Source organism: Aedes aegypti, chromosome 2 (genome assembly GCF_002204515.2).
Source record: "Aedes aegypti strain LVP_AGWG chromosome 2, AaegL5.0 Primary Assembly, whole genome shotgun sequence".
Classification (NCBI taxonomy): Eukaryota; Metazoa; Arthropoda; class Insecta; order Diptera; family Culicidae; genus Aedes; species Aedes aegypti.
Window position 1 is genome coordinate 384,053,732 of NC_035108.1, and position 27,810 is coordinate 384,081,541.

At 38.0% G+C, this 27,810-nt stretch overlaps 1 protein-coding gene across 1 annotated transcript; it reads left to right on the forward strand.

The window, feature by feature from the left end:
• Nucleotides 1-27,218, forward strand: LOC5576028 (cytochrome P450 4C1). The gene is made up of 8 exons (XM_001655916.3): nt 1-723; nt 9,333-9,530; nt 9,671-9,859; nt 10,067-10,136; nt 10,193-10,319; nt 24,224-24,415; nt 26,435-26,739; nt 26,839-27,218. The coding sequence occupies exons 1-8, from the start codon at nt 549-551 to the stop codon at nt 27,110-27,112; spliced, it is 1,530 nt and encodes a 509-aa protein (XP_001655966.1). The 5' UTR covers nt 1-548; the 3' UTR covers nt 27,113-27,218.
• Nucleotides 27,219-27,810: the final 592 nt, after the last annotated feature.

Genomic DNA, 27,810 nt, shown 5'->3' on the forward strand with positions numbered 1-27,810 from the left:
TAAGTACGCTCACTCACTCGTGGTGCTCCGTCATGCTAGATTGCTAGATCGCGAACGGATGCGGCGTGAGTAAGAAATACTCAACAACGATCGTCTCTTTCGAGATGCTGTTCAGTTCAAACTCAGAAGTGTCAAAGTACAGTTTTTGAAGTAAGGTGTTTTGCTGATTCGCAAATTAAGTTGTTCGACAATTATTTGTTCAGTGATATCTTTGCCCGACAACGAACAACCGATGTTTCATATATAAAGATTGTTAAAGAATCTCTCTCAGTGATAAGCAACCGTGAGCCGATTTCCAACGCAACAAGTAGATTAAAATACAACACTTAAAGAGCAATCGTCTCTCAGTCACTCGGTTGATGCATTCAAGTGTGGTTACTATCTTAGAATAGTCAGTAAAACGATCCAAAAAAGTAACAAGTCATTCTACTTATCTGCGGGAAAACAATTCGATTGGATTGGTACAATGTTCAAGACAATCTAGGACAACAATACAATTCAATCAGTGTCTGAAGCGACTTAAAAGTGTCAAATCTAACAGTGTCACAATGTCGGAACTAACGACATTCATCTATGGAATACTGGTCTTCCTGATATTTGCCCCATTTCTACAATGGTGGGTCAAGCGGGCTCGACTGGTACAGATCATCGATAAAATACCTGGACCTAAGGCGTACCCGTTCATCGGAACAACGTACACGTTTTTCGGAAAGAAACATTACGGTAGGTTGGAATCAAGCATGCAATTATCGAATGTGCGACGTTGCGTAAACTCGATATGAACCGGTTCGAGAGTCGGAAGGCTTGAGCGAAGTGATCAATGAGTTCGAAACAAAAATAACCTGTGAAGCTATTTGAATTATTTTATTCGTAAAAGCTCACGTGAGGTGATTGAGTCAGATGCAGCAATCTATATTTAGAACATTGTTACACTTTGTGACCGGAAAAGGCAAATGTAATGCGTACTGTACGTGAGGTTAGTTTAAGTGACTGTGTTCGCATTCGATATGGTAAATATTAAGAGTATTCAATATGAAGTACACCTGAAAGGAACATCAATGTCAGCAAGGTCCAAATCGGACCCCTCTGATAAGTACCGAACGATGCATTTTCTTCTATTTTGATAGCTGATCAATGTCGTTGTTTTTTTCTGATAAGGTGTTGTGCTCTTGTTTCGGCATTTTATTATTAAATTATATTTATTATATTAAACTGTTGCTTTCAATTATATTATTTTATCCTAGTTATGTAAATGAACATTATCCTCGAACATGAGTATCTTCAACAAAAACACCGTTCTTCTGGAGCTACCTAGGAGATGAATAACCTTTTAACATTCAAAGTGATAAAACATATTCTAAATTTCTCGCAATCATAAACATGTTTTTGCAATCATCGTAATAGGTTGTTTTTCATCACGCCAATCTGTCCTGAAACAGCCTACTTTCCTGCACTGAGGTATAGTGTGCGGGAATAGTCATTACGCAACTGAAACCAGTGCTATTACGCAACGCTTTCTCATTACACAACAATTTTTCAGTAATTGTTAAATAATGGAGAATGTATTCCGATGTAATTTCTGATACCTTCTTGGGTCTTTTACGAAATTGCAAAAAATGTTGTTCGTAACTCGATGGAGAACTCGATTTTTACAGCATTCGTCGTAATTATCCTACTCGGCAAGCCTTGTATGATAAATTTACGACTCGTCCTGTAAAAAATTATCATTCTGCGACTTGTTCCGTAAACTACTATTAAACTTGTTATGTGCAGAATTTTATTGAAAAATAGGGTAGGTGTACCAGTATTCTCCACTCTAAGGAAAAATAATAATATAAATCAGTCATTCGATTCGTGATTACAACCAATAGGCTTTTCAACCCATGTTTGGTAGGAAAATATAAAAACTAGTCACAAACCTCGTTCTTCTATGGAAAATTGAGATGTTGAATACTGGATGACCTGCACCAGTATTCGCCATGTTTTTAACCTTTACAGTACTGGGTACCGACACCAAAGTTCAAAAATTAGGTATCTTCGCCATCGTATTATGAATTTTGATCATATTTTCAAGAAAAAAATAACAACTTAGCTATATTTTTTATTCATGCATTAAACATTTTGGATTCCGTGATGATTCCAGATTTAAGTGCGACTTTTTTCGGGGTAAATTGTAAGAAACTTAGAAAAAATCAGAAATCAAAAGAACATTGATTTCTTTAATAGAATATACTGCCCATACTCGCATAACAGTTCCATTTATATAGGAAATCCCGAATAATATGGGACTTTTACGCGAGTATGGGCAGTATATCACTTCCTATAGTTTGGGAACTATTGTGGTAATTAAAGACACATGATCACTAGATATCGGTTCGGGTAGGGACTCTCAGTGATTTTAAACTGAACACGAGCCATAAAGGCTCCCCCAAATCTACGCGACTTTTTACGGCGACAGCGACAAAAAATTGTCGCGATTTCGTTGTTGTGTCGCTGCAAGCACTCTTCTATGGAACCATCTTGATCGCCACGACGCGAATCGCTGCGTAATCGCGTCGCTGTGGCTTAGACGTGCTCATCAAACAGTGCATGCAGCGAAATATCAGCGAAATCGCGGCGATTGTCTGTCGCTGTCGCCTTAAAAAGTCGGTCGGTTAGATCTGGGGGAGCCTTAAATGAACTGAACGCGTTCAAATTTTGCACGTGAATGCAGTAAACATTGAATACTCGTGCAAGATTCTGACACTACTAACCTCAAAATGCTCAGTAAAGCCAAAACTTTAAAACACTACCATTGAATTTTTATCACGTACAATGGATCGATCCCTAAATGTTCCTTGACATATTTTTGTAAACATTTCTACTTTGAAATATGTTTTAAATCAGCCATGAAAACAATTCTCCTTTCGCGTTCATTTTTTAGCTCTTTCGGGTTCAAATTTTTGAACTGATCAATCTTCAAACCTACATGATTCCTATTTCAAAAACTTAAACTGGAACGCAAACTGGACGCGTTCAAATGCAACACTGAGGACTCTAATGGAACACTTCTAGAATATCATGCACTGATACATTTTAACGGCTCAAAATTCAATGATTTTATATTGAGAATCAGTGCTACAGGGCCAAAGCCCTGATAAAGGTGGATGGTTGTGATGGCTATGACCGTGGTCATCATGTAAAGAACAAACGGACAATGCTGTAGCGCAACCCTGGTTAGGTGGCCTATCGAAGACTCTTCACCAACCAAGAAAGGCTAAAGTAGAGCAAACGGATTGATTTTACGGCAACAGACCCGGCATCGAATAAAGGACAACGATTGGAAAGTTGGATCTTGGAACGAGAGAACTTTAAATGAACCCACGCGTGTTGGGCTCCTGGCTCGTGAACTGCGGAATGTCAACGTAAACGTGGCAGCTATCCAGGAAATACGCAGGCCGAGAACCGGAGAACGTGAATTCTGCGTGGTGGACCGCAGTCGCCAACACTTCATACAAGTACCACATCTACTACAGCGGTGGCGACAGAGCAGAACGTGGAGTTGGCTTCATAGTGATTGGGGAGCAGATGAAGCGAATTATTCGGTGGAAACCGGTTAGCGGCCGAATCTGTGTGTTGAGAATGAAAGTCAAGATCTTCAACTACAGCCTGATCAGCATATACGCGCCAACGAACGATAAGCCCGATGACATGAAAGATGAGTTCTATGAGAGCCTGGATAAGGCCTACGGAGAGCGCCCAAAACAAGACGTCAAGGTAGTCATCGGCGACACAAATGCGCAGATCGGGAAAGAAGATTTCTTCCGACCCGTTATTGGAACGGAAAGCCTTCATTCCGTTACCAATGATAATGGCCTGCGGCTAGTAACCTTCGCTGCTGCTAGAGGGATGGTAATCAGCAGCACCTACTTCGCACGAAAGAATATCCACAAAAACATCTGGCGACACCCGAGTGGCGATGCCTGCTCCCAAATAGACCACGTGCTGGTTGATGGGCGACAATTCTCAGATGTCATGGATGTCAGGACCTTCTGAGGCCCTAATATCGACTTGAATCATTATCTCGTTGTAGCTAAAATTCGGGCGCGGTTATCCAGCGTTATGAGTTCCACAACAAACAGAACGCTGCGCTTCAATATACAACGCTTGTCTACTTATGGGGTAGCTGCACAAAACCGTCAGCAACTAAACGAGTAGTTGGGAAGAATCAACGTTGCTGGAGACGTCGACAGCCTGTGAGACCCTATCCACGAAGCTGCGACAACAACGGCGCGGGAAGTGATTGGCACTGGTCAACGATGAAGACGAAACCACTGGTTCTATGAAGAGTGCCAGAGAGTGACAGACATGAAGAATGTCGCCAGATGCCGTATGCTTGTGGCCGGTACCCGACAGAACAAAGAGTGGTACAGAGCAGCGAGAGCCGAAGAAAAGCGAACCCACCACAGGAAGAAAAGGCAGCACGAAGAAAGTGTGGTAGCTGAAGCTCAAGAAAGCATGAACCGGAATGATATGCGGAGATTCTATGCAACGGTCAATGGTGCGCGGCACAATACCGTACCAGTGCACGCCATTTGCAACGGTCGAGAAGGGAATTTGCTGACCGATAAAACTGCGGTGGCTGTCAGGTGGAAAGAGCACTTTCAGCAATTGTTGAACGGTGGAAATGGAAATGTAGCGAGGAACAGGATGAATATTGATGATGACGATCAAGCTGTGGACCCACCGACCATAGGAGATGTTAAAAAGGCTATCAGTGAGCTGGGAAGGACGAGATCCCGGTCGAGCTTCCCAAGCACGGAAGTGAGCAGCTTTATCAGTCGATCCACCTAGTACTTCTGAAGGTATGGGATGGCGAAGAATTGCTCACCGGCTGGTTAGATGGCCTCATACGCCCAATCTACAAGAAAGGGCACAGACTGGTGTGTGCCAATTACAGAGGAATTACCCTGCTGAGTTCGGCGTACAATATTCTGTCGCGCATCTTGTTTAACATACTGAGACCGCTTGAGGAGTCCTTTGTCGGCGAATACCAAGCAGGTTAAGCAGATGTTAAGCTTGCGAATGATCCTAGATAAATTCTGGTAGTGTAACTTGCAGACTTACCATCTGTTTATTGATTTCAGGGCTGCGTACGACTCAGTGAAAAGAAATGAGTTTGGCAGATAATGTCTGAACATGGTTTTCCGGCGAAACTAATGAGGCTGATACGTTTTACGCTGGATGGTTCGAAATCAAGTGTTTGGATTGCAGACGAGGTGTCAACCTCATTCGTGACGTTAGACGGGTTGAATCAGGAAGACGAACTTTCAAATTTACAGTTGAACATTGCACTTGAGGGGGCTATAAGGAGATCTGGTGTGCAGAGGAATGGCACTATTATCACAAGGTCGCACATGCTCCGTGGCTTTGCGGACGGTATAGACATAATTGGAATCGATCGCAGATCAGTGGAAAAGGCCTTCGTGCCTCTGAAGAGGGAGACAGCGAGGATAGGCCAGATAGTGGGTAGGTAACTCACGGTATTTCTGGCGGATTTGATGCACGGAAAAGACCTGGTCCATTGTCGAGCAGCCGTCGATAAAACTTGCTTGATAACTTCCCATGAACTCATTTCCAACAAGTGGTAGACGACGGAAAATCTGGCATAGAACTTTGTAGGCGACGTTTAGAATAGTGATTGCACATTCCAGTCATTGGCGTAAAAACGGGGGGGCTAGATCTTAGCCCTCCTTAGAAAAGTTTAAGACACCAACCCCCACCCCCCCCCTAGAAAATGTAAACTCTCATGTTAAGTTTTCACTTTGCTTAACGGATTTTTTCTATCGAATGGCTCAAGCTCCCTCTAGATTTGATTTCAAGTTACGCTAATGATTCCAGTTTGTCGCTTTTCTTGTGGATTGGGCATATCACGCCTTGCTTCCACTCCTGCGGCAGCTGTTCCGTTTCCCAAATTCTGACAAACAGCCGGTGCAGACAGGCGGCCAACCTTTTCGGGTCCATTTTGATGAGTTCAGCTCCAGTACCATCCTTACCAACGACCTTGTTGTTATTGAGCTGGTTGATGGCATCCTTAAATTCCCTCAATGTGGATACAGGTTGGTTTCCTTCATCCACCGTGCTGACGTAGTCACTTCCTCCGCTGTCGTGACCTTCTACGCCTGTGTTCTCCGTGCCATTGAGGTGTTCATCGTAGTGCTGTTTCCAGCTTTCAATCATCTCTAGTCCGTCCGTCAAGATGCTTCCGTCCTTATCCCTACACATTTCGGCTCGCGACACGAAGCCTTTTCGGGATGTGTAGAACTTTCGCGATTCTTGTGAACGATGCAGCTGCTCCACAACGATGCTTTCTTCACATTCCGCTTTTTCCAGGCGGCGCTTTTTGTCTCGGAATAGGCGGGTTTGCTGCTTTCGTTTCCTCTTAGGGTAAATAGGTATAATACAAAATAATACATCATTTTTTCGTGGATATTTATTGCAGGTTGCTTTGAAATATGGATTTTCAGTGCACTTCGTTGATCACACTTTTTTCTTGCTTGAAGGGAGTTGCCAAAAATCATGTCGCAAATTCATTCAAAAACAAACTTTTTCAATGGAATAAACGTAAAAGATCGCATAACTGGCAACCTTGCTCGCCCTTCGGTGGTGGTGGAAGATCGGAAACCAAAACAAAACCGAGTGAAACAAAGGCAAATTTGGTAACACGTGGCTTTGCCTGACATTTCTCTTTGTCAAAATGATGTCAGATCGCGAGGTTGCACTTTGCCGTCACACTTATAAGTGTCACACTTCCAAAGTGTGCAGTTCGATTTGGTGGGAACAGCGCAATATGATATGTATACATATTTACGTGTTAAAGGAACCTCAATCCCTTGAAAATGAAGTGGGGCGTATTGCCCGGTTGGGGCGCATTATCCCGATTTACTCTATATCGCTCCTCGTTTTGTCACCGATGATAACCTATCGTGACGTCGTGGCTTGGGCAGTGGTCGTACTCGCGTTCGAGCTGCGCGTTAACTGCGTCCTTGTCATCATCAGTGCTTCCGGAGTGTGGGCTTTGCACGTTAATGATACAGAAGTGAAAGAACCAGCCTTTGATTCTTAACTTGCGCATTCTTTGATTGATAAGATACCCATCACTATAAAAGCTATTCCCAGCTCACGTGCGTTGCCGCAGCTCTGGTAGATTGTATGTTTAACTCTAAAAGTTCGCACCATTGCCCCTGTCTAGCACACCTCCTGCAGCGCTACGATTCCGAAAACATCGGAGTGTATACTTGTAGTTCCGATGAAGTACAGAGATTTGCAGTTCCACGTACCGAATTTCCAATCGCTAGTCCATTTCCGTCGCTGTGATCTTTGCCGATTGTTCCGGTCCATATTCTCTCATGGATGTTCCAGAGCTGATGTATTTTTACGGCTGGCTTACAGGGCCTCACACCAACCCCCTAGATTTCTGGAGGACTATTCCCCCTAAATATTCGGAGGGCTAAAGTGCACTGTTTAGCTTAGAGTCCTTCTCTGGCACTCGGACGATGATCAACCGTCCCTGACATGGGAGACAGACGCTGTTGTTAGCCGCTCCTAACATGGAGTACAAACGCTCCAAATTGCACAGGTTTGTTCCCCTTTCAGTCTACGTCCAAAGTTCCCACCGAAGTTGGTGACCCGATCTTTTCTAAGGTTGCTCGTACCCCGGCCAATACCACGAGGAGGTAGGAATAGGTGTTGCTAGGCGAGAGGCTAAGGACCACACAAAGGTGTCTATTTTATGCCTGCTGGTACGCAAGGTACCTGCATGGTACGCCATGCCCAGCATTTACCGTGGCCGGTAGGAAGTTCCATAATCGAAATCACAACTATCACACACAAATGAGTCAGCACGTTGAATATTTGCCATGAGATAGTTGAGTCGGTAATGACCAGTGAACGCTCTGACCAATAGACAGCAATTCTTCTTTGACGGATTTGTTAAATACTCTGCCCTCTTTGGGAATGGCTAAGTAATGTACACTTTTGTCTGACGATATGACTCCAAGTTAATCCAATATTGCTTGAGCTGAGTTGCCGATCATGAAATTCTGAAACTTCACACAGTAATTGAAATTGCATTGCAGGAACAGAAATTGGCATTACTGGTTTAGAGTCAATGAAGTCATGTGATACTTCATTGCGAGCTTAATCATTGACAAATTCATTCCAAGCGAAAGACGAATGGCCAGGTACCTATACAAGGTTTACAGAGTTGACTGAATTCAGTTCCTCAATCTAAGATTGACATGCGACCTTGAGTTGGCCGAAGCAAGAGCTTCCATAGCAGCCTAACTATCTGGCATACTTATTTACAAACAGCCAGACGTCCACTCTTCCCATGAAGGGAGTTGTGTGGAAAATTTCCAATCAATTGTAAGATCACTCGAAGCTATGATATTGCTGTCCCAATTCTTCACTAGGTTTCCCAATGGATGGAGAGAATCCATGAAATTTGCTCACAACCAATTTCCTGTTTGTGGAGTATAAAAATGCATAATCTACAAATTTACAAATGTTCAAAAACGATGTAGCGATGGTTGGATAATGATTCATCATCTGATAAATGCCAATTCGTCAACTCGTGACTGATTCTGTTCGAGCAGAACATTATGCGTAACACCTTTTCTCTAGGAGATACCATGAAGGTTGGGCGATTGCCTATTATAGGTCATCCAAGATCTGTAATATAAGTATTCCATCATACTGAAGCTTCTCGAACTGATATCTGAGCTGCTCCAGATGATATGATCAGTATGAGCATCACTGTCCACAATCAGCAGAAGGCCTTTTGTTAGGCATTGTATGAAAACTCGTTTGAAAACACTCGATAGGGATGGTTCATTATGTGGTAAAACACCGAACGATAGACGTACAGGGGATTGTCAAAATAACAGGGATAGGCAAAAATTTAGTCAATTTCGGAACGCTGTTACTTTGTCAAACATTGACCGAATTTATTTCTTCAAGTGGACGGGTAATCTTATGTAATTGAGAACCATTGGAATTAAAGTCTAATACATGTAGTGTAACGGCTCATTTTTAATGTCTTGGCATTAATAGAGTAACTGTAGATAGAAAAAGGAAATTTAACTATAGGATCCTAATGAACAATCTAGGGGGTGAAACTTATGATTTTTATGGTTCGATTTTTTCTATAATTAAATGGGCCGCTTTACTCTACAGGATTTGGAAAGCGACAACATGTTTATCGATTGAAAGATTTGATATACGTTCATATTATAGTCTCAACGATGCAGTTAACTAACGTCCTCACTCTCCCTCGAACGCACACCTTCCAGAGCTCTTCTACATCATAGACGAAAGGACCCGTCGGTATCCGGATATCCACCGCATCTGGACAGGAATGCGACCGGAGATTCGAATTAGCAAGCCGGAATATGTGGAAACGATAATTGGCGCGAGCAAACACATGGAAAAGTCCCACGGCTATGACTTCCTGTTCGACTGGCTCGGCGAAGGATTACTGACGTCCAAAGGTAAGTAAGACAGCTGTTCGGGCTATTCCTGCCTGCTTGCTGTATCGAATGTCAAGTCAAGTACGGCTCAATTTTAATGACGGCCCTTGTCCCGTTAATGTTCATCTCATTTGCCACTACAATGCGAATAACAACAACAGGTGAGCGTTGGTTTCAGCATCGCAAGCTCATAACGCCGACATTCCACTTCAACATTCTGGATGGCTTCTGCGATGTGTTCGCCGAGCAGGGAGCCGTTCTGGCCGAAAGGTTGGAACCGTTTGCCAACACCGGAAAACCGGTCGATGTTTTCCCCTTCATCACGAAAGCTGCCCTGGACATCATTTGCGGTGAGTAAACTGCTGTGAATAACTCGCATGAAATGAGAGCGAGTTCAAAGGCGGCAGGACTGCTGTGTGAAAGTCAATAAAATGAAAATATTTGCACAAGAGGGTGTTTTCGGAACGAAAATAAACTCGGAAGTTTTTTTTTGTTCCGGTCACTCTTGATATGGACCAATAGTATAATGAACATTTGTTGCTTATTTCATCATATAGAAACTGCCATGGGAGTCAAAGTTAATGCTCAAACTGGTGGAGAAAATAATTACGTGAATGCTATTTACAGGTAAGTAATATTATGAATACTGAAGTAAAAATATTGAATTAAACAACTTGTTTCAGGATGAGTGAAATATTTGTTGACCGATCCATCAAACCTTGGCTACACCCCGAATTCATCTTCAAACGTACTGAGTATGGCCGACAACACAAAAAAGCGCTGGATATAGTTCATGGATATACCAAAAAGGTAACTAACGAGATCGACCCATTATTTATCATATTCAATCATATAGGGTAATCTACGGCTTTGATACCTTTCGACTATTATCGGCAAACAAAGTTAAAACGCTAAGGTCACATTATTTTTCTATCAAAACACACCAATGAAAACACGCAGATGATTCCTTTTTTGTCAGTTTCCCCTGACGAGATTATCGCATAACAAACAATTTCTTCAAAGAAACCATTAATAAAAATAGGGGAACTGGGGGTAAAATGAACACCCAAAGCAATTTTCATGTTTTCTTGCTTATGAAGCTGTCAGATTCTTTTTCAATATCTCAGAATTGATGAAGGATGTTTATGCAATGTAACAAGTTGAAATATTGTGATGGAAATAGAATTTTATCAACATTATTTTAATTTTGAAAATTTCTTTCCATAGAGTCAATGTTCCAAACATGTGGGTAAAATGAACATTCAACGGGGGTAATATGAACATACACTTGGGGGTAAAATGAACATACAATGGGCGTAATATGAACATATACTGGGGGTAATATGAACACATGCTGGGGGCAAAATGAACACCATTCAAATTGAACGGGTTGCGGCATGATTCTGGGCATCTGGTAGGGGAACTGGGGGTAAAATGAACACCCTAAGCAATTTTCATGTTTTCTTGCTTATGAAGCTGTCAGATCCTTTTTCAATTGCTCAGAACTGAAGAAGGATGTTTATACAATGTAACAAGTTAAAATATTGTGATGAAAATAGAATTTTATAAACATTATTATAATTTTAAAAATTTCTTTCCACAGAGTCAATGTTCCAAACATGTGGGTAAAATGAACATGTAACGGGGGTAATATGAACATATACTTGGGGGTAAAATGGACATACAATGGGGGTAATATGAACACATGCTGGGGATAAAATGAACATGTAGTGGGGGTAAAATGAACACCATTTAAATTGAGCGGGTTGTCGCATGATGCTCGGCATCTAGTACATGTTCAATGCATATCTCACGGACAATCCGGAATCGATGGAACGTTTAGCCGTGACCATTTGGATGGCTGCCCATGTATGTCTTTGTATTTTCTCCGGAAAACTCTCGGTATCTGAAATAAAATCCGGTAGTATTCACCCTGCGTTGGTGTTCATATTACCCCCATCTCGAGCGGTTCATTTTACCCCCAAAGGATCAACATCTTAAAATCATGTGTTCTAAAAAATTAGAAAATAAAAATACTTTCAATTTTCGTCTACTTATCATAAATACTTTAGAGATATTATGTGATACGCAGTTGAATAGATTTTTGATGGTTTTAGTCATAAAAACCTTAAATTCCAGGAGTGAAAATTTACATCATATGAGAAAACGAAGAGGCGTACTTTGTTTTTGTTTACTTTTTCAGCTTTTGACAGTTCTAGATCGCGCTAGAGTTGTCGAAATAGTTCCTTAGTCTGAAGATTATTAATGGTGCAATGTTTTGCATAGATTTATATCATAATTACTGTAAAACACAAACCTGTTCATTTTACCCCCCCTGTTCATTTTACCCACAGTTCCCCTACGCCTCAAAATGCGGCTGATTTGTAACTGTCGAACAGATTAGCCTGAAGTTCTTATGGAAAAGCTACCGAAGAAAACGAGGCTTCCGACAATACTCACTCTGTCATGAGATGTTCGAAGTGGTGTAGAAACGTTTCAAAAAAGTGTTTAACAAGTCTGTCGGTGTGAATCGATAAAGGATTGGCCAGCGCTTAAATGTAAACAGACAGACACGTAACTTGTATGGATATGACTGAGAAAATTACAAAAGAAGAGTGGCATCGGCTTAGACTGCCGAGAATATATAAATTTTCCTATATTATTTGGGCTGTTAAATATTAAAAATAAGTTTGAAAATCCAATCTCCCATATCTTCTTCACTATCTATATGGTAAAAAAGTGTTCTAAGAAATTGTTAGCTTCTTTATGGAGAAATTTAGAAAAATGTTCCAAGCAATTTAGTAAGGAGATTACGGGCTGGTAAACACACGGGGCGAAATGAACACCCCCTTGATCTCTTAGAATATGCATACTTCATCAAAAGTTTATATTATTTGCAAGAAATCTGTATTGCATTTGAAATGTTTTAAAGTACAAAAGTTTATTTCTTGCTGCAATTGTCCTTTGAAACTTGACTCAATATTTTTTCTGCTCCAAACTGGCATCTAACTTTTGAGTAAAGGAACGAACCCAGAAGGTTCTGTTTATCTATTATGATTAAGAGCCCTTTAACATATTGGAACAGTATTGATAGTCATTGAATATTTTAAAATCACTAATCAGCACTAAATCACTACACGTACTAGTATCAAAATTTAAGGTGAAGATGAATCGAAGCCAAACCTCAAATTTTCAAGAGCACGGATCTGGAGAACCGAGCATCCATTTGAGCTGAAAACCTAATCGATTGGTCACCACCAGCGAGTGACCAATCGATTAAGATTTCAACTCAAACGGATGTGTGGTTCACCAGATCCGTGCTCTAGTAAATTTGAGGTTTGGCTTCGATTTATCTTCACCTTAAAAGTAAATAAAAAATGCCAATGGTGAAGATGAATCGAAGCCAAACCTCAAATGTTCAAGTGCACAAATCTGGCGAACCGAACACCCGTTCAAGCTGAAAACTTAATCTATTGGTCACCAACACCTAGTGACCAATTGATTAGATTTTCAGCACAAAGGGATAGTTGGTTCTCCAGATTTGTGCTCTTGAAAGCTTTGGCTTCGATTCATCTTCACCTAAGGTCTTAGAAGCATTTTCTTAATGTGTCCATTATACTCCGGTGATGAACTACAATGTACTACTGTAATGAATGTTAACAAATTTATCATCTCATGGACCGATGTACGAGTTCACTAATTTGACGTTTGAGCGGTGCCGAATTCACTGGTTTTCATGGTCACATAAATAACACGGCCAGTGTTGTGAAAAGACCTATTTATCATAATTCATGCTTTAGATTTTTCATGCGTGAGTTGTCAATCACGCTACTCAGCAGTCAAAAAATCATGGCTTTCTAACGTAAACAACAACATTCGGAATTCACGAGTTTTTGATAAGTCTTGCGCCTGAATCATTTTTATACGGTTTGAGTTGATTGAGTGATTTTGCATCAAAATCTCAAGCGTGAGATTTGCGATGCAGATCTCTAATGAGTTTGCTCTCACAGGAGAGCGTATTGATTGAGATTTGAGTGTGAGTCTATCAACACTGAACACGGCACTGCTAGAACGTCAAATAATGAATCCGTGCATAGATCCATAGTAAAAAATCATTCTTCACACCATAATAAAGGAAGTTGTTGAAGAGATAAATTTAATCTGACGGATGATATGTTTATGAAAATGTTTGCTATTGTTTGGCTCCATATGGGGTTAGAGCAGAACAAAAGAATTCTTAGAAATACCTGGATTTGGGATATAAGACACGAGTAATTCATTTTCATTAAAATCGGTCAAAATTTGAATTCCAAATTTATATTCAAATGTCGTAAATCTCATAAAATGACCACTTATGGTTGTAGATACTTCAAATAATTAAAAAGGAGCTTGTTTTCACCATACAAATTGCTCCCTGCCATTCACCTCAGAGATATCAAGCTAAAATTTGCTACGATGAAGAATATTGCCGAAGACCGTGAATCAATCCGACACAATACAATGACGAACTTATAACATTTCGCATTTTCCAAAAATAAGGGACGGCCTAGTGTACACCCAACCTCTCGTTTTCGACGCGATTTCCATTTTTTTCTCAGCGATGAAACCGGACACTATTCAAGATTAATGTTCATTTTGAAGTTTTTTGGAATAGATGCGTCTATTCAAAGATATTTAGTAAAAGGACCTTCCTAGTTTTTTTAATGCAATTCTATCACATATGTGCGATAGCTGCGGATTGAATTTGGTTTTGCCTATGAGCGTGCCAGTGGAAACAACTTTCGTAATGTCTTGAAATAATGAAATAAGTTCATGTTCAAATCAGTATTACAACGCCGTTCAAAAAATATAATCACAAAAAATGCCAGTTAGCCTAGAAAAATTATAGCTCGAATCTGTATAAGAATATATTGGACACGGTGTAAATCAAAATTGAAGGCTTTAACAAGTAGGATCTCGGCATTCATTTGTTTTTAGCAATAACATGAACATGCTTAAGTAAATAAACAAATGTTAGTCTACACTCATTTTTTTACCAAGGAAACTACACAAAAAACGTATTTACTGAGCTTGTATGTCTCTAAATCATAATTGATGGTTATGATATATAGTTTTAAGTACAAAAAGTAACATTTGATTACTCTCAAAATTTGTTTGACTTAAAATACTATCAAAAACCCTAATTGTTTGATCCGTTTGCCTTTAAATTGCAATTCAAAGTAAGGACATGTAGTTTTTTTTTCCAAATAAATGTTGCTTGTAGTGGTAAGGTGAACATGTTTGAAAAAAAAAACAAATATCCGATTACACTCAGAATTTATTTAACTACAACACTTCAAAAATCGTAAATACAAATTCAAAGCAATGACATGTATTTTTTTTTTTCGGTGTGAATTTGCTTGTAGAAGTCAAGTGAACAGTTTTGAGTAGAATAAGAAATATTTTGTTACACTAACAATTTACTTTACCTTGAAAACTATACAAACAAATCAAGTACATATGTTCAAGCAGAAAAAAATATTACTTGTGTTTTGGAATTTTAAATTGGGACATGTAGTTTTCTCGACATTGATTCGCTTGTAGAAGTCAATAAAAAAATATTTTGCTTAACAACTACAATCAAAACGTATTTGCTGAACAAGTTTGTCTATACATTAACATCCAAAGCAATGACATGTAGTTTTTCCGGCTTGAGTTTGCTTTTAAAATTCATGAGAACATGTTTGAGCAGAAATACAAACTTTGGATTACACTCAAAAATTTGTTTGGTTGCAATACTCCTACAAAAAACAATTCTTCTTTCCGTTCACTCGTTCATTGCTGTTCATAGCTAGTAAATTTGTTTTTGTTTTTTACGTAAATTTGCTTGTAGCAGTAAAGTTAACATGTTTGCGAAAAAATACAAATTTTGATAACTCTCAAAATTTATTTTACATAAATAACTACTGAATTTCTAGTGGACCCCTTTGCCTGTAAATCAAAGATTGCAATTATACCATGCAAGTTTTCCGATGTTTAATTGATTGTAGTAATAAAATAAGAATGTTTGAGAACAAAATGAAAATCTTGATTACAGCGTAAAAGTGTTTTATTAGGACAAGCTGAAAAAAAATTATATTTCTACTCAAACATGTGCACCTAACTTCAAACAAATTTATGTTTAAAAAACTACATATCTTATACTTGAAGTGCAATTACAGTCGATTGTACCCTGTTGGCATAAAGTCGTTTGGCATAAGGTCGTTTGGCATAAAGCCGTTTAGCATAATGGTCATTTGGCATAATGGCCGTTTGGCATAATGATTTACTTAGAATGAATGTTGGCATTTTTGAAGTTTTTACCGAGATCAACACCACCGAGCCAATAGCAAACATTTTTGGTAGGTTCTCAATAAGCGTGGTATTTGTTCAGATATATTTCAAACTATAAATGTTAAAAATTGTTGTGACATTAAAGAGCATAACTAAATAAAACTCGTGACATGTCGGGGGGAAGACCTCTTCGAAATAATAATTTTCTCTACATCCCAGAACATAGAGTACCTTTGAGCTGTTGCGATATACATATTTTAAAACAGTAAATTGGCAAAAAAAAGTTCGCAATTAAACGCTCATAGAATATTTCGCTACATATCAAGCTCTGTCCCAGTTTGGACGTAACACTTGGGGAAAATTACTTGATAAAAGAAGGTAAAATTTGTTTGCAAAATTTAGAAAGTGTGCGTCAAAAACACTGTCTAGTATCGAAAGAAGATAAAATTTGCGATTGAAATTTTTTTTCCAGCGTATCTCGAAAGAAGATCCTGTGTATGCAAAAAAATATATGTTGAATATAGGCAGGTTCTAAGGTAATTATCATTCTAACATCACGTCTTGCAAGAATTGATAAAACATCAAAATAATAAAATGTTTAATGGTTAGCTTTAATAAATAAAAAAATTCACAACAGTTTAAATATAAAGAACAGCCAAAATTTATGAATAAACCAATAGAGGATTGGACGCCAAAAAATAGTGCGGCATACTTAAATTAAAAGACACAAAAAATTGCGTTCAGAATCATCGGTTCCCCGGTGCAGTTTAAATAGGTGCTATAATAGTCTTTTAGTGTCTGGATAGTGAACAAGAAAGTACGACAGACAATCAAAAGAAGGAGGTATTCTGGCATTCTCGTATAGCCGAGAAAAAAAAGGCAAAAATTCGGAGGACAGTAAAACTCGAAAGAATCGCCAATTAAATAAAGAAGGGTGCATATTAGATGGTTAGTTCGTTCACCTCCCTGAAATGTATGAGGTTACGACAATTATGAGTGCCAGAAACTTTTCGGGGAAGTGAGCTAATCGGGGAAATGGGATATTCAAGGAACTGGCATTCGAGGAACTGGCGTTCAGGATAACGAAATTCGGGGAAAAGCAGCACAACCCATCGAAGTAACAGCAGTAATCGATTTCTCTTTTCGCCAACAACTTGAGCAGATTAATGTTATCGATAGCCGCCCTTTTGTCAGTTAAAAACAAAACAATATCTAAAAAATAAAGCTCTAAGGATCAGCCTATGCATAAAATAAGGTGAAATTTATTTAAATTTTGTGGTCAACATTCTTCATACCTTTAATTATAATAACATCATATTTAGAAGAAAAAACAACGGAATGTTTGAAAGAAGGATAAATTTGTGCTAAATATATCAAAATCTCGAGTGCAAAAATTGGTTCCAATAGCGAAACTCAATAGAAGAATTAATATTTAAAAGAAGCGTAATTTCTGGATAAATAGTAAAATACTATTGGCAATCGCTTTCCTAATATGCTTCAGTTTATTTAATAACATGTGATTGTTCAATAAAGTGTCATTTTGCATCAATTGACTCCAAAACAAGCCTGATGTCATCAGAAAGATTCAATAGAAACGTAAAAACGAATGTCATCTTAACAAATTCTTGGTTTCAGACTCATTATGCCAAACTACTATTATGCCAAACGACCATTATGCCAAACGACTTTATGCCAAATGACCTACCAACATTACAGTCTACTCTCCATACTCGATATTAGAGGGACCATGGATCTGAAGGGATATCAAGCAATAGAACACAAAATCAGTGCAACTATGGTTCAAGGAACCGTAGTAATGAAAACCAAATGTTTCTATGGTTCTCTTACTCGATATTGAGAAAAACAATATCGAGTTAGGTGGAGTTTATTGTAGTTGCATGTAACGAAAATTGTTTTCTTAGTAAAAATAAATTGGGTGTGACCAAAAATGTCTATTTCTGCCGAAATATGTTCTCTTGACTTTTACAAATTCATAAAAAAACTACATGTTAACCTTCTATTTTGATTTACATATAAACAAGTACAGTCATCTCTCCCTTACTCGATATTGAAGGGACTATCGAGTTAGGGAGGTATCGAGTTACAGAACACAAAACCAATGCAACTGCGATCCAAGGGACCATCGAGTTAGCCATGGAAACCAACTTTTACTATGGTTCTCTAACTCGATATCGAGATACGGAATATCGAGTAAGGGAGAGTTAACTGTACAAGATAAACGGTTTCGGTATATATTCAGCCATTTCATGAAAAACCGATCTAATTCCGTGAAAAATTGCTATTTTGTTCCTTATCCGAAATAAGGCTACACGTGTTTTGGATTTTTTGATTAGGGTGACCATTTCTGAAATAGAGTGACCAGAAAAATCGCAATTTTACGAAATTTTTATTTTTCAAAAAATTATAACTTTTGAACCGCTTAACCGATTTTCAATTTTCTTGGACGAAATGAAAACTAAAGGTTTTGACTTTGCAAGGAAAATATAAAATTTATCAAAAATTGTTTTTTACATGAAAAAAAATCAAAAATTTCCGTTTTTTTCGTGTTTTGAAGGTTTTAAGACAAAAGGGGCTATTGCTGTTCTCATTTCTTGAAAGTTCAGAAAATTTTAGGTTTACTGTATGGTTTTTAGTTTTTGAGAAATATATTTTTGAAAATAAAATATCAGTCATTTTTTTATCAGCACACACAGTAGATCTCAGCGCATTAGATCTTTATTTAAAAAAATCATAACTTTTGAACAGCTCAACCGATTTCCAATTTTTTTTTTAGAATTAAAGCCTTAGAGTTCATTTTTTCAGAAAAATATAAAACTCTGAAAAAAAATTAACATGAAAATATATAAAAATTTCCTAAAAGACAATACATTTTTATATTTTTCTTGAAAATTCTAAATTTTTAGCTTAAATTTCGTCCAAGAAATTTGAAAATCAGTCAAGCGGTTCAAAAGTTATAATATTTTAGTAAATAAAAATTTAACACAATCGCGATTTTTCTGGTCACTCTATTTCGGAAATGGTCCCCCTAAAAAAAAAATCCAAAACACGTGTATCCTTATTTCGGATGAGGAACAAAATAGCAAATTTTAATTGAATTCGGTGACCCACTAGATCAATTTTTCATGGAATGGCTATATTTATGTAAAATAAATTTGAATACATGTTCAAACATGTTCACTTGACTTCAAAAAAAAAACATGACTGAAAAACTTCAGAGCATAAAAAATGCGTTTTGTGTAGTTTTTTAAACAACAACACGTAGTATTTTCATAAACAAAATTTTGAGTGTAATGTTAAAACTAGCTTTTTCTCAGTTACATCAACTTGCTTCTGAAGGCCCAAATGCAATGGTAGCGGAACGGCAACGGAAAGCGGAACCGGTTCGCCTGCATGAACTATAACATGCTTGTCGACTCATTGTTGGTCTATTTCCATTCGTTGACAGCTCAGTCAAGATAGCGTGATTCATGCTGCCGAACCGGTTCCGCTTTCCGTTGCCGTTCCGCTACTATTTCGTTGGGGCCTTAACATCCTTAATCGAAAGTATATTTTTTATATATTATTTTATGTTCGCGCCTGTAGTGGTGCATCAGCACTAATAGTGGAGGGTCCTAAAAGAAGTTGATGACTTGTGCCCTTAAAGTAACTATACTAATAACATACCTCCACTAAAGGAATGAATTTATCTTTTTTTTTTGCAAACGCAAAATATTTTGTTTATGTGAATATCACTATCCTGTGAATTACTTTTCCCAGCGCAATAATTGTTGTTTCCAAATACAATCTACTTATTCCAACATTGAATTCATCGTAAAATCAAATTCATGCACTTAATTGATTGTATTGTATTTATTACAATCGACGTGCCCAATCGCAAAAGGGTGTTGACATTTTGGTCAGTTTTGAGTTTAGTAAACAAAAAAAAAACTTCCCAATGGTATTTTTTTTATATTTTTTCCGTTCATCAGAAGAAATAACATAATTCGAAGAGCATCCCAAGTTACATTTTCAGCTAAACATAGTTTCTCAGCTAAAATATACTCATTTTAGCTGGCTAAGCTGTTACTCAGAAATTGATGTTACTTGGGATACGCTTGGTTTTGGCTTCCATACAATCTGTATGGAATGAAAAATTACTGAACAAACTTTAAAGTCGATTTTCTCATAACTAGGTTTTTGTCACTTTTACACTTCCCTCTATAAAAATGTTAGTCAATATGAGGCTCTTCTGGGCCAACACAGATGCAGAAAAATCGTTGTGCCGATTTTTGCTTCATTTTCCGAAATTTCATATTACATTGAGATGCTGTGTATTGCGAAACATGTGTCAATGTGTCATTTATTTTGCAAAAGGCAAAAGAAATCAACAAATGAACAGTATTTATAATGTGTTGAAACTACACACATATGATGTGTTGCTCCAGGCATGCTCGATTTTGTGCAAATCCTACTCAATTATGTGTAATCTCGTTGAAGCGTGCATTGCATTGAAGAATTTTAGAAGCATCCAATATCAAATTATACTGGAATCTGAATCCATTACTATTGACAACGTCATTGAATTCCTGATCCGTCTTTAAAATGTCAGAAACAGACAATTTTAATGTGTTCACTATCCAGCTATGAAAACTATATAGCATCTACATAATGTAATCAAAAAAGTTTACTTAATCAAAAAATAAAAATTTAATTATAAAATTTGTAATTGGACCCTGGCTTTAATCCTTTTTGGAAATTTTCTACAATTTTGTGAAAAAAAAATCCCCAAAAACCGATTCAAGCATTGAGAGAGGAAAATAAAATATTTCTCGCTTAACTTATTATAACTCCTTAAAAGCCATTGCATTGGCAACCACGTGTTTCTTACCAAAATGAATGAATGAACATCCCAACCATAGCCCTTGATAGATGAGAAATGACATTCTATTCATAATAGCGTTGAACAGTAACGTGTAAATCCATTCATACACTCAGAAACGAAGTGCTACACACGTGGTTACCAATGGCTCTTAGGACGTTTAACAAAAATTATGCGAAACTTTTAAACTTTATCAAAAAAATCTCAAAAACTCAGATTTAAGGGCGCACAATTTCAATTTCGATATCATTTTCATGTGACCCATGGATAGATTTTGTTCATCATTCTAATTGATCAATTTCTCCAGGGTATTCGGTAACGAGTTACCCATCAACTATCGACCGCTAAAACTCTCCATCAAGGTCAGCGAAGTGAACATAAAAAAGTTCAACCATCAAATCCCAAACAAAAATCACATCGTTCACATGACTGGGTGCCTTCCGGTGCGCCACTCATCCGTGAGTCCTTTTTCTCGGCTTGCGTCATCCTTACTATCAATGTCTATGCATTTGTAGGTTATCTCAAATCTCAATAGTTGATTTGTGGTCACTTAATGTTGCGGGTCGTTTTGTTGTCACGTGGTTTCTTCGATTTTTTTCAGCGTCAAGTGTCAATGTTTTCACTCTTCTTCCGCCGGTTTTCTCCACAAAATGAGTAAGACAGACCACCTACCAATATAACACCTTGCTTACTATGTGATGCCGTCACCACATAGCTGCTGGTGATGCAACACCTCGTGGGACGAAGGCAGACAACACCAAAGCAATAGTTTAGCAAATCGATTTTACATCGTTCGTAAAGCACGAAATCCTGTTAACCTTCCTGCAAATCGAAATCAATTGAACCGTGTCATTATTTCTTCTCTCTCGTTCTCTGCTCCGGAACTCAATCCAGACGAGTCTCGAACCCTCAAACACATGAAATGTACACGTATACTTTTTTCTGTTGTATACATTTTCCAGCAAACTGTATATTGTAAGGACTGTTTCGGGTATATGTAGAGTAAAGTGGGGCAAAAGTTCGAGTGGGGTAAGAGTATCTTTTTAAGATTTCTAGCTCAATTTAAAACAAATCTTATAAATGTCATGGTGGTTCGAATACTATTCAAGAAAGAGACTTTCAATCCAAATATCATAAAAATCGATTATGATTTGGAAAAGTTATGGCTATTTGTTGTTTTTCGACGTGAAAATTGTAATTTTTGGTCAAACTTTCGTTGCATTGAACCAATTGAAGATAAAATATTTTCAATATTTTATGTAAGGGCGTTTCTAGGCCTATCATAAGGTTGCTTTGAGGTGTATTAGTTTTTGCATAAATGCTTGAAAACAATTTTTGGCCCATAGTGGGGCAAAAGTTCGAATCAGCGGGGCAAAAGTTCGACCCATGTATAAACTCACGGAAAAAATTGCAAATTGCCTAAAATCCACATATTATCTTCAAATTTAGTTAAATTTGTCTGATCGTGTGAAAATTGTCACCAAAATTTTTCATTTCCACTTTGTTTTGCGAAAAACTGCTATTTTCGAGTATATTACAATTAACCCGGTTTTGGGCAATTTTTCGATGAAAATTTAGTGTGTATTTTTCGTCAAACTTAAGTTTACGGCTGGTGTGAAGTATGCCTGTCATAAAAGGATCGATATTTTGTGTTTTAGCCAGCGAACTTTTGCCCCACACTAGGTTCGAACTCTTGCCCCACCGGTGGGGCAAAAGTTCGAATAAGACAATCAATTTTGAAAGTGTTATAGCTAAAAATGGGTAAATATTTTGACACAAGTTTGTTCAGCAAAATTATAGCCAATATGTTAAAGTTTCACTGTATGGTATTTGTTTTGTTTTAACTGCTATTGTTTTCCTGGAAACTTTGATTATACCACTACGGTCGAACTTTTGCCCCACCTTACTCTATGTTGGAAACATATTTGATAGTCCCAAAATGATGGGTCAACCTTATAAGAAATTTGATGATTGCATATAATTGACTGATGTTTGATGCTTGTGTCCCTTAAATATTCATAATATCTGGAAACTGTTTAAAACAATCACCGTATGTCTTATCTGGTTCAAAAATTAAAAATGTTTGAGAATCCATTTTCCCATATGTTCCTTACCATCCTTACCATAAAAATAGTGTTCTGTGAAATTTTCAGCTTTCTAGGTGGTGATTTAAAGGTGGCTCAAAGACAGTGTAGGTTTATATGAAAATTACTATGGAGAAATTTTAAGATATGTTCAAAACACGCTAGTACTGTAATGTAAGTACAAACTTATTATCCCATATTAAAAACTCATTCTTCAAACCATAATAAAGAAAGTTGCTGAAGAAAGAAATTCAATCTGACGGATAACAGAAGAGATATTCATGAGTTTGTTTTCTATTATTAAGCATAATATGGGATTATAGCCCTGCTAACATCTACAAAAATCCCAAACAAAATTAGCACAAAAGGGATTTGTTTCTTCAGCAACATCCTGCATTAAGGTTTGAAGAATGAATGGGATTATAAGTTTCTACTTACATTACAGTACTAGCGTGTTTGGAACATTTCTCAAAATTTCTCCATAGTATTTTCCATATAAACCTACATTGTCTTTGGGCCACCTTTAAATCACCACCTAGAAAGCTGAAAATTTCACAGAACACTATTTATATGGTGAGGATGGTAAGGAGCATACGAGAGATTGGATTTTCAAGCATGTTTAAAATTTGAATCACCTTAGTGCCCATATCTTCTAATGCATGTATGATATAACGATTTTTTTCTGCATTCTATAATTACAAATATTGAAATTTTTAATTTTTAATTATTCATAACAGGGTTTCGAAAGGTCAATTAGCAGTTTTGCGTCATTATGACTATTACATTTATAATAATAAGGTTTCTGCAAGCTTGTATATGTATTTTTGAATCTCTGTTTACCACTGTTATAGAGTAAACAGAATTTCTAATAATTGATATTTATACATAATATTCAAAATAGCAAAATTGTTATCTATATAAATAAAAACGAAATGGTGTTTGTATGTCAAAAATGGTTTGAGAACGAGTCAACGTATTTAACTAATTCCTTCACTGTTGCATTCGTCAAGGGTTCCGACGTGTTTGTGTGAGGAAAAAGTTTAGGGTTAGTCTCCGGAATAGTTGGAAAAACAGGAGAGAACTAATCTGCCATTTTGTATCGAAGTTTTCTAGCGTCTTTAAACAGCCTACTTGATGGCAAGACAAAGTTTGCCGGGGCCACTAGTTTTACCATAAAATATTGAATTCCTTAAAATACATAGAATACTGTATTCACGAAATCCCATATTTAGAGAGTTACATCTTGATTTATCTTATCCAAAACTTAAATGTAAGGAAGCTTATTGACCTATCTTAAATTTTGTATATTTGTAAAGATTTACCAGAAAGTTGAAATGTGTACAACTGTATTTCGATACAGTCCTCCAACATACTGGTTACTGAAATTCGATTTTTTTTTCACGTTCGTTACTGTTTTTCCACATCGTTGAAAAATACAGGTCATTCGCGATCGGAAGGAAGCTCTGCAAGTGAAGGAGAATTCAACCGGAGCAGGCGATACCGGAGAAGATCTGTACTTTGGAACAAAAAAGCGACTGGCTTTCCTGGATCTGCTTCTGGAGGGCAATGCAAAGCACAAGCAACTTACCGACGACGACGTACGTGAAGAAGTCGACACGTTTATGTTTGAGGTAGGTACGAGGCGGGCGGAGTAGGTTTTTTTCCGAAACTATTGGACGTAAATTATTTTGTATCTTCAGATGCATTTACAATCATTAGAATTGTTCGATTTCTGCTCTCATAGTTTCATTACGATTGGATCTGAGTTGTATGTTTTGAACTCTTGAATTATCTTAACATATGCCAGGAGGATGACTACAGGGCATTTCATAATTATATGGTCGTTTTTTTTTATTTGTTAAATCATAAATGAGACGCACAGTCCAATCCATTATTCATTTGGATCGAAAGGCAATTCTTATCAGTTCCAATCCATCACGGAGTAGCAACCATTGACAAGTATACAATGACCATGTTCACAAGGTCGATCTAAGCGCCATTCACAATTTTAGCGTTCTAACTACACTACTCTACATATGATAGCAAACATTATGTGTTTCATCTCCATTGATCGTTTTTGCCGTTCCAATGTCGGAAATATTTTGAAAACCTCAGTGGTGCTTATTTCGGCTTCGCGAGCACAGGCAGTACAATCACCGTCAAAATAAATTGCCCAATTGATCATAATGACAGAAATTGGCAAAAATCCGAATCTGAAAATGATCACTGTGACAACTTTACCAAAAAACTTCATATATCTGGGTAAAATGTAGTTTTTTTTTTTTTACAAAGACGATATAATATATCCAAAGAAGATATGTCGAAATTACTATTCCTTCACTTATCAGAAATTTCACTGCTTTCGATGTTTTGTCTTTCGACATTTTGTCCCTAAACCCCGATACCGGGCCTTCTGTGCTTAACCCATATAGGCCTGAGCAGGCATTGCAGAATTCGCTCTCTTTTGAGTATGAAGCACGATCAAAGCAAGCAAAGAAAAACATCCGATCTGTTGCAGTCCACGATCGTCATTGTATCGCAAGGTGTAACAAGTCTGATAAATGGAAGCAGCGAGCGAGAGCCCCAAAGAAAAAGCGATGTTAAAATCCATTTTTCTCGCTTGTTTACCGTTGGGGATAGGTGTTTTTCTTTACTGGCACTATATACACTCCACGAACTTCCAATAGCAATAGTGTCCCCCAGGCTTGGAGCATGTTTAGAGGGGTTTTATCATGCACTACTATCCCCCCAATCTGATCAAAGTTGTAGCAGTATACGATAAACAGTCTCTCATAATGTGAAGCATGTTATGATAGTTACAGAGAGCGAAACATGAGAGATTCTCTCAATTTTCTCAGGATTCAATCCCTGTTGGTAGCTGAATGACAGCTTATTTAGCTAATATTCTGTTTATATAGCCTGTTTTCAGCTGAATAACCTGTTGCTCAGCGACCAACGTCACCTGGGTAGTTTCTTGATATATCTTCTATATAAACAAAAATGGAACGGTGTTTGTATGTCACGAAATAACTTACGAACGGGTCAACGGATTTTAATGATTCTTTCTCAGTTTTGTTCGTCAAGGGTTCCGACGGGTTTGTGTGTTTGAAAATTCTAGGATATCCACCGGGAAAGTTGAAAAAACGATCGCGAATGAAACTGTCATTTTATATGGGACGATCAAAAACGGTTTTCAACAGCCTACTTGATGGCAAGACGAAGTTTGCCGGGACCACTAGTTACAGATAAATTTGTTACAAACAGATTCCAGAAGAAAAAACCACGAAGTTAAATCCCTTGTTTCACATAATTATTCAATATATGGATCAATTAAATTGATGTATCAACCAATCGATCGTGGTTTGAGTATACTCTGTACAATAGAGTCTTAATTTTGAAGGTGGTCATTTATTTCTCAACCAACTGTAAAGCAAATTACTTCATCAAAGATAACATAGAGCGATCCTTAGGCTTTGTTGTTACTAATATGCACGTGCAACATGAACGGCCATCGATGTAAACTCTCCCTCAATGGAGAATCGTTTTTCAAATCTTCCCTTCCCGCCAAAAGCTCTACATACCTACAGCCTTCAGTGTGATTGTTGATTCTTACCGTTTAACTCTCTATATATCCCATTCCACTTCCATAGGGACACGATACAACAACGGCCGGCATGAGCTGGGCTCTGTTCCTCCTCGGGTTGCATCCGGACTGGCAAGACCGAGTGCATCAGGAAATTGATTCGATTTTCGCTGGCTCCGACCGGCCGGCCACGATGAAAGACCTCGGCGAGATGAAACTGTTGGAACGGTGCTTGAAGGAAACTCTCCGGCTCTATCCATCCGTATCGTTCTTCGGTCGAAAGTTAAGCGAGGACGTCACTCTTGGCCAGTACCACATCCCGGCAGGAACGCTGATGGGCATTCATGCGTACCACGTACATCGCGACGAAAGGTGAGTCCGGTTTTCAGCACAGATGTTCACAGATATGTGTATGTGTGTTTTCAACTGGATGAAAGGTGTTCTTGAACTACTATAATGGTCCATTCGCAGATTTTACCCTGATCCAGAGAAGTTCGACCCGGATCGTTTCCTGCCAGAGAATACCGAGCATCGGCATCCGTTTGCATACATCCCGTTCAGCGCTGGGCCACGCAATTGTATCGGGCAGAAGTTTGCCATTTTGGAGGAGAAAAGCATCGTGTCGTCTGTTCTGCGTAAATTCCGCGTGCGTTCGGCAAATACACGGGACGAGCAGAAAATTTGCCAAGAATTGATTACACGCCCTAACGAGGGTATTAGGTTGTACCTGGAAAAGCGGCAGTAGTGGTATTGTCATTGAAAAATCTGCATGGAACTAGATTGTCAATAAGTAGTATTAGTAACATATATTATTCAGTTGAATAAAATATTTTCTTTATTTTTGGAACATATTTCTTCAAAACCATTTAGTCCCGATTATACGTCAACAACGTTGTTCATGTGCTCTGCGTACAAAAAAATTGTCTGTTGATGAAAGTTCTAAAACTACCTAGAGCAATAAAACCGTACTCTTTAGTGCTACATTTTATATCTGTTGATCCCTTTTCGATCCTTGTTAAGGCTCGCGCCTTCGATTTTATTTTGAACCCGTTAGCGAAAGCCAGCATTGGTCATCCCTCTTGGACACCGCCTTGGAGAAAATAAAACCATTTACCAGGTCACTTCTTCTTTCGTTTATTCACTGAATACGAACCACGAACAAAAAGAAAGGTGAATCTCTGAATTCACAACTTCCTCCCGGAGAAGTGGGTTTTAAAACTGTCACTAAACAAGAATGGTGAAAATGGAAGAGAGGACGTTTCTCCGGAATGCGCACTTTCTTCCAAGGTTGAAATGGTTAATGCTACTAGCTGCATCGTAATGAGCAATCAGTTTGATGCTTTAGACAAATTTTCCGGCCATCATATCGAAGCAGCCTTTAGCTCAGGTCAAGTGAGGAAACAAAGAATGCCACTTATCGTGGTCAGTTGTTTCGAATTTAGA

Excerpts from the sequence above, each read along its gene's own strand:
- LOC5576028 (XM_001655916.3), top strand. The coding sequence starts at position 549 with ATGTCGGAACTAACGACATTCATCTATGGAATACTGGTCTTCCTGATA. Across the intron at positions 9,860-10,066 it reads TGCCCTGGACATCATTTGCG|AAACTGCCATGGGAGTCAAA; the intron begins GTGAGTAAACTG and ends TTCATCATATAG. Across the intron at positions 10,137-10,192 it reads TACGTGAATGCTATTTACAG|GATGAGTGAAATATTTGTTG; the intron begins GTAAGTAATATT and ends AACTTGTTTCAG.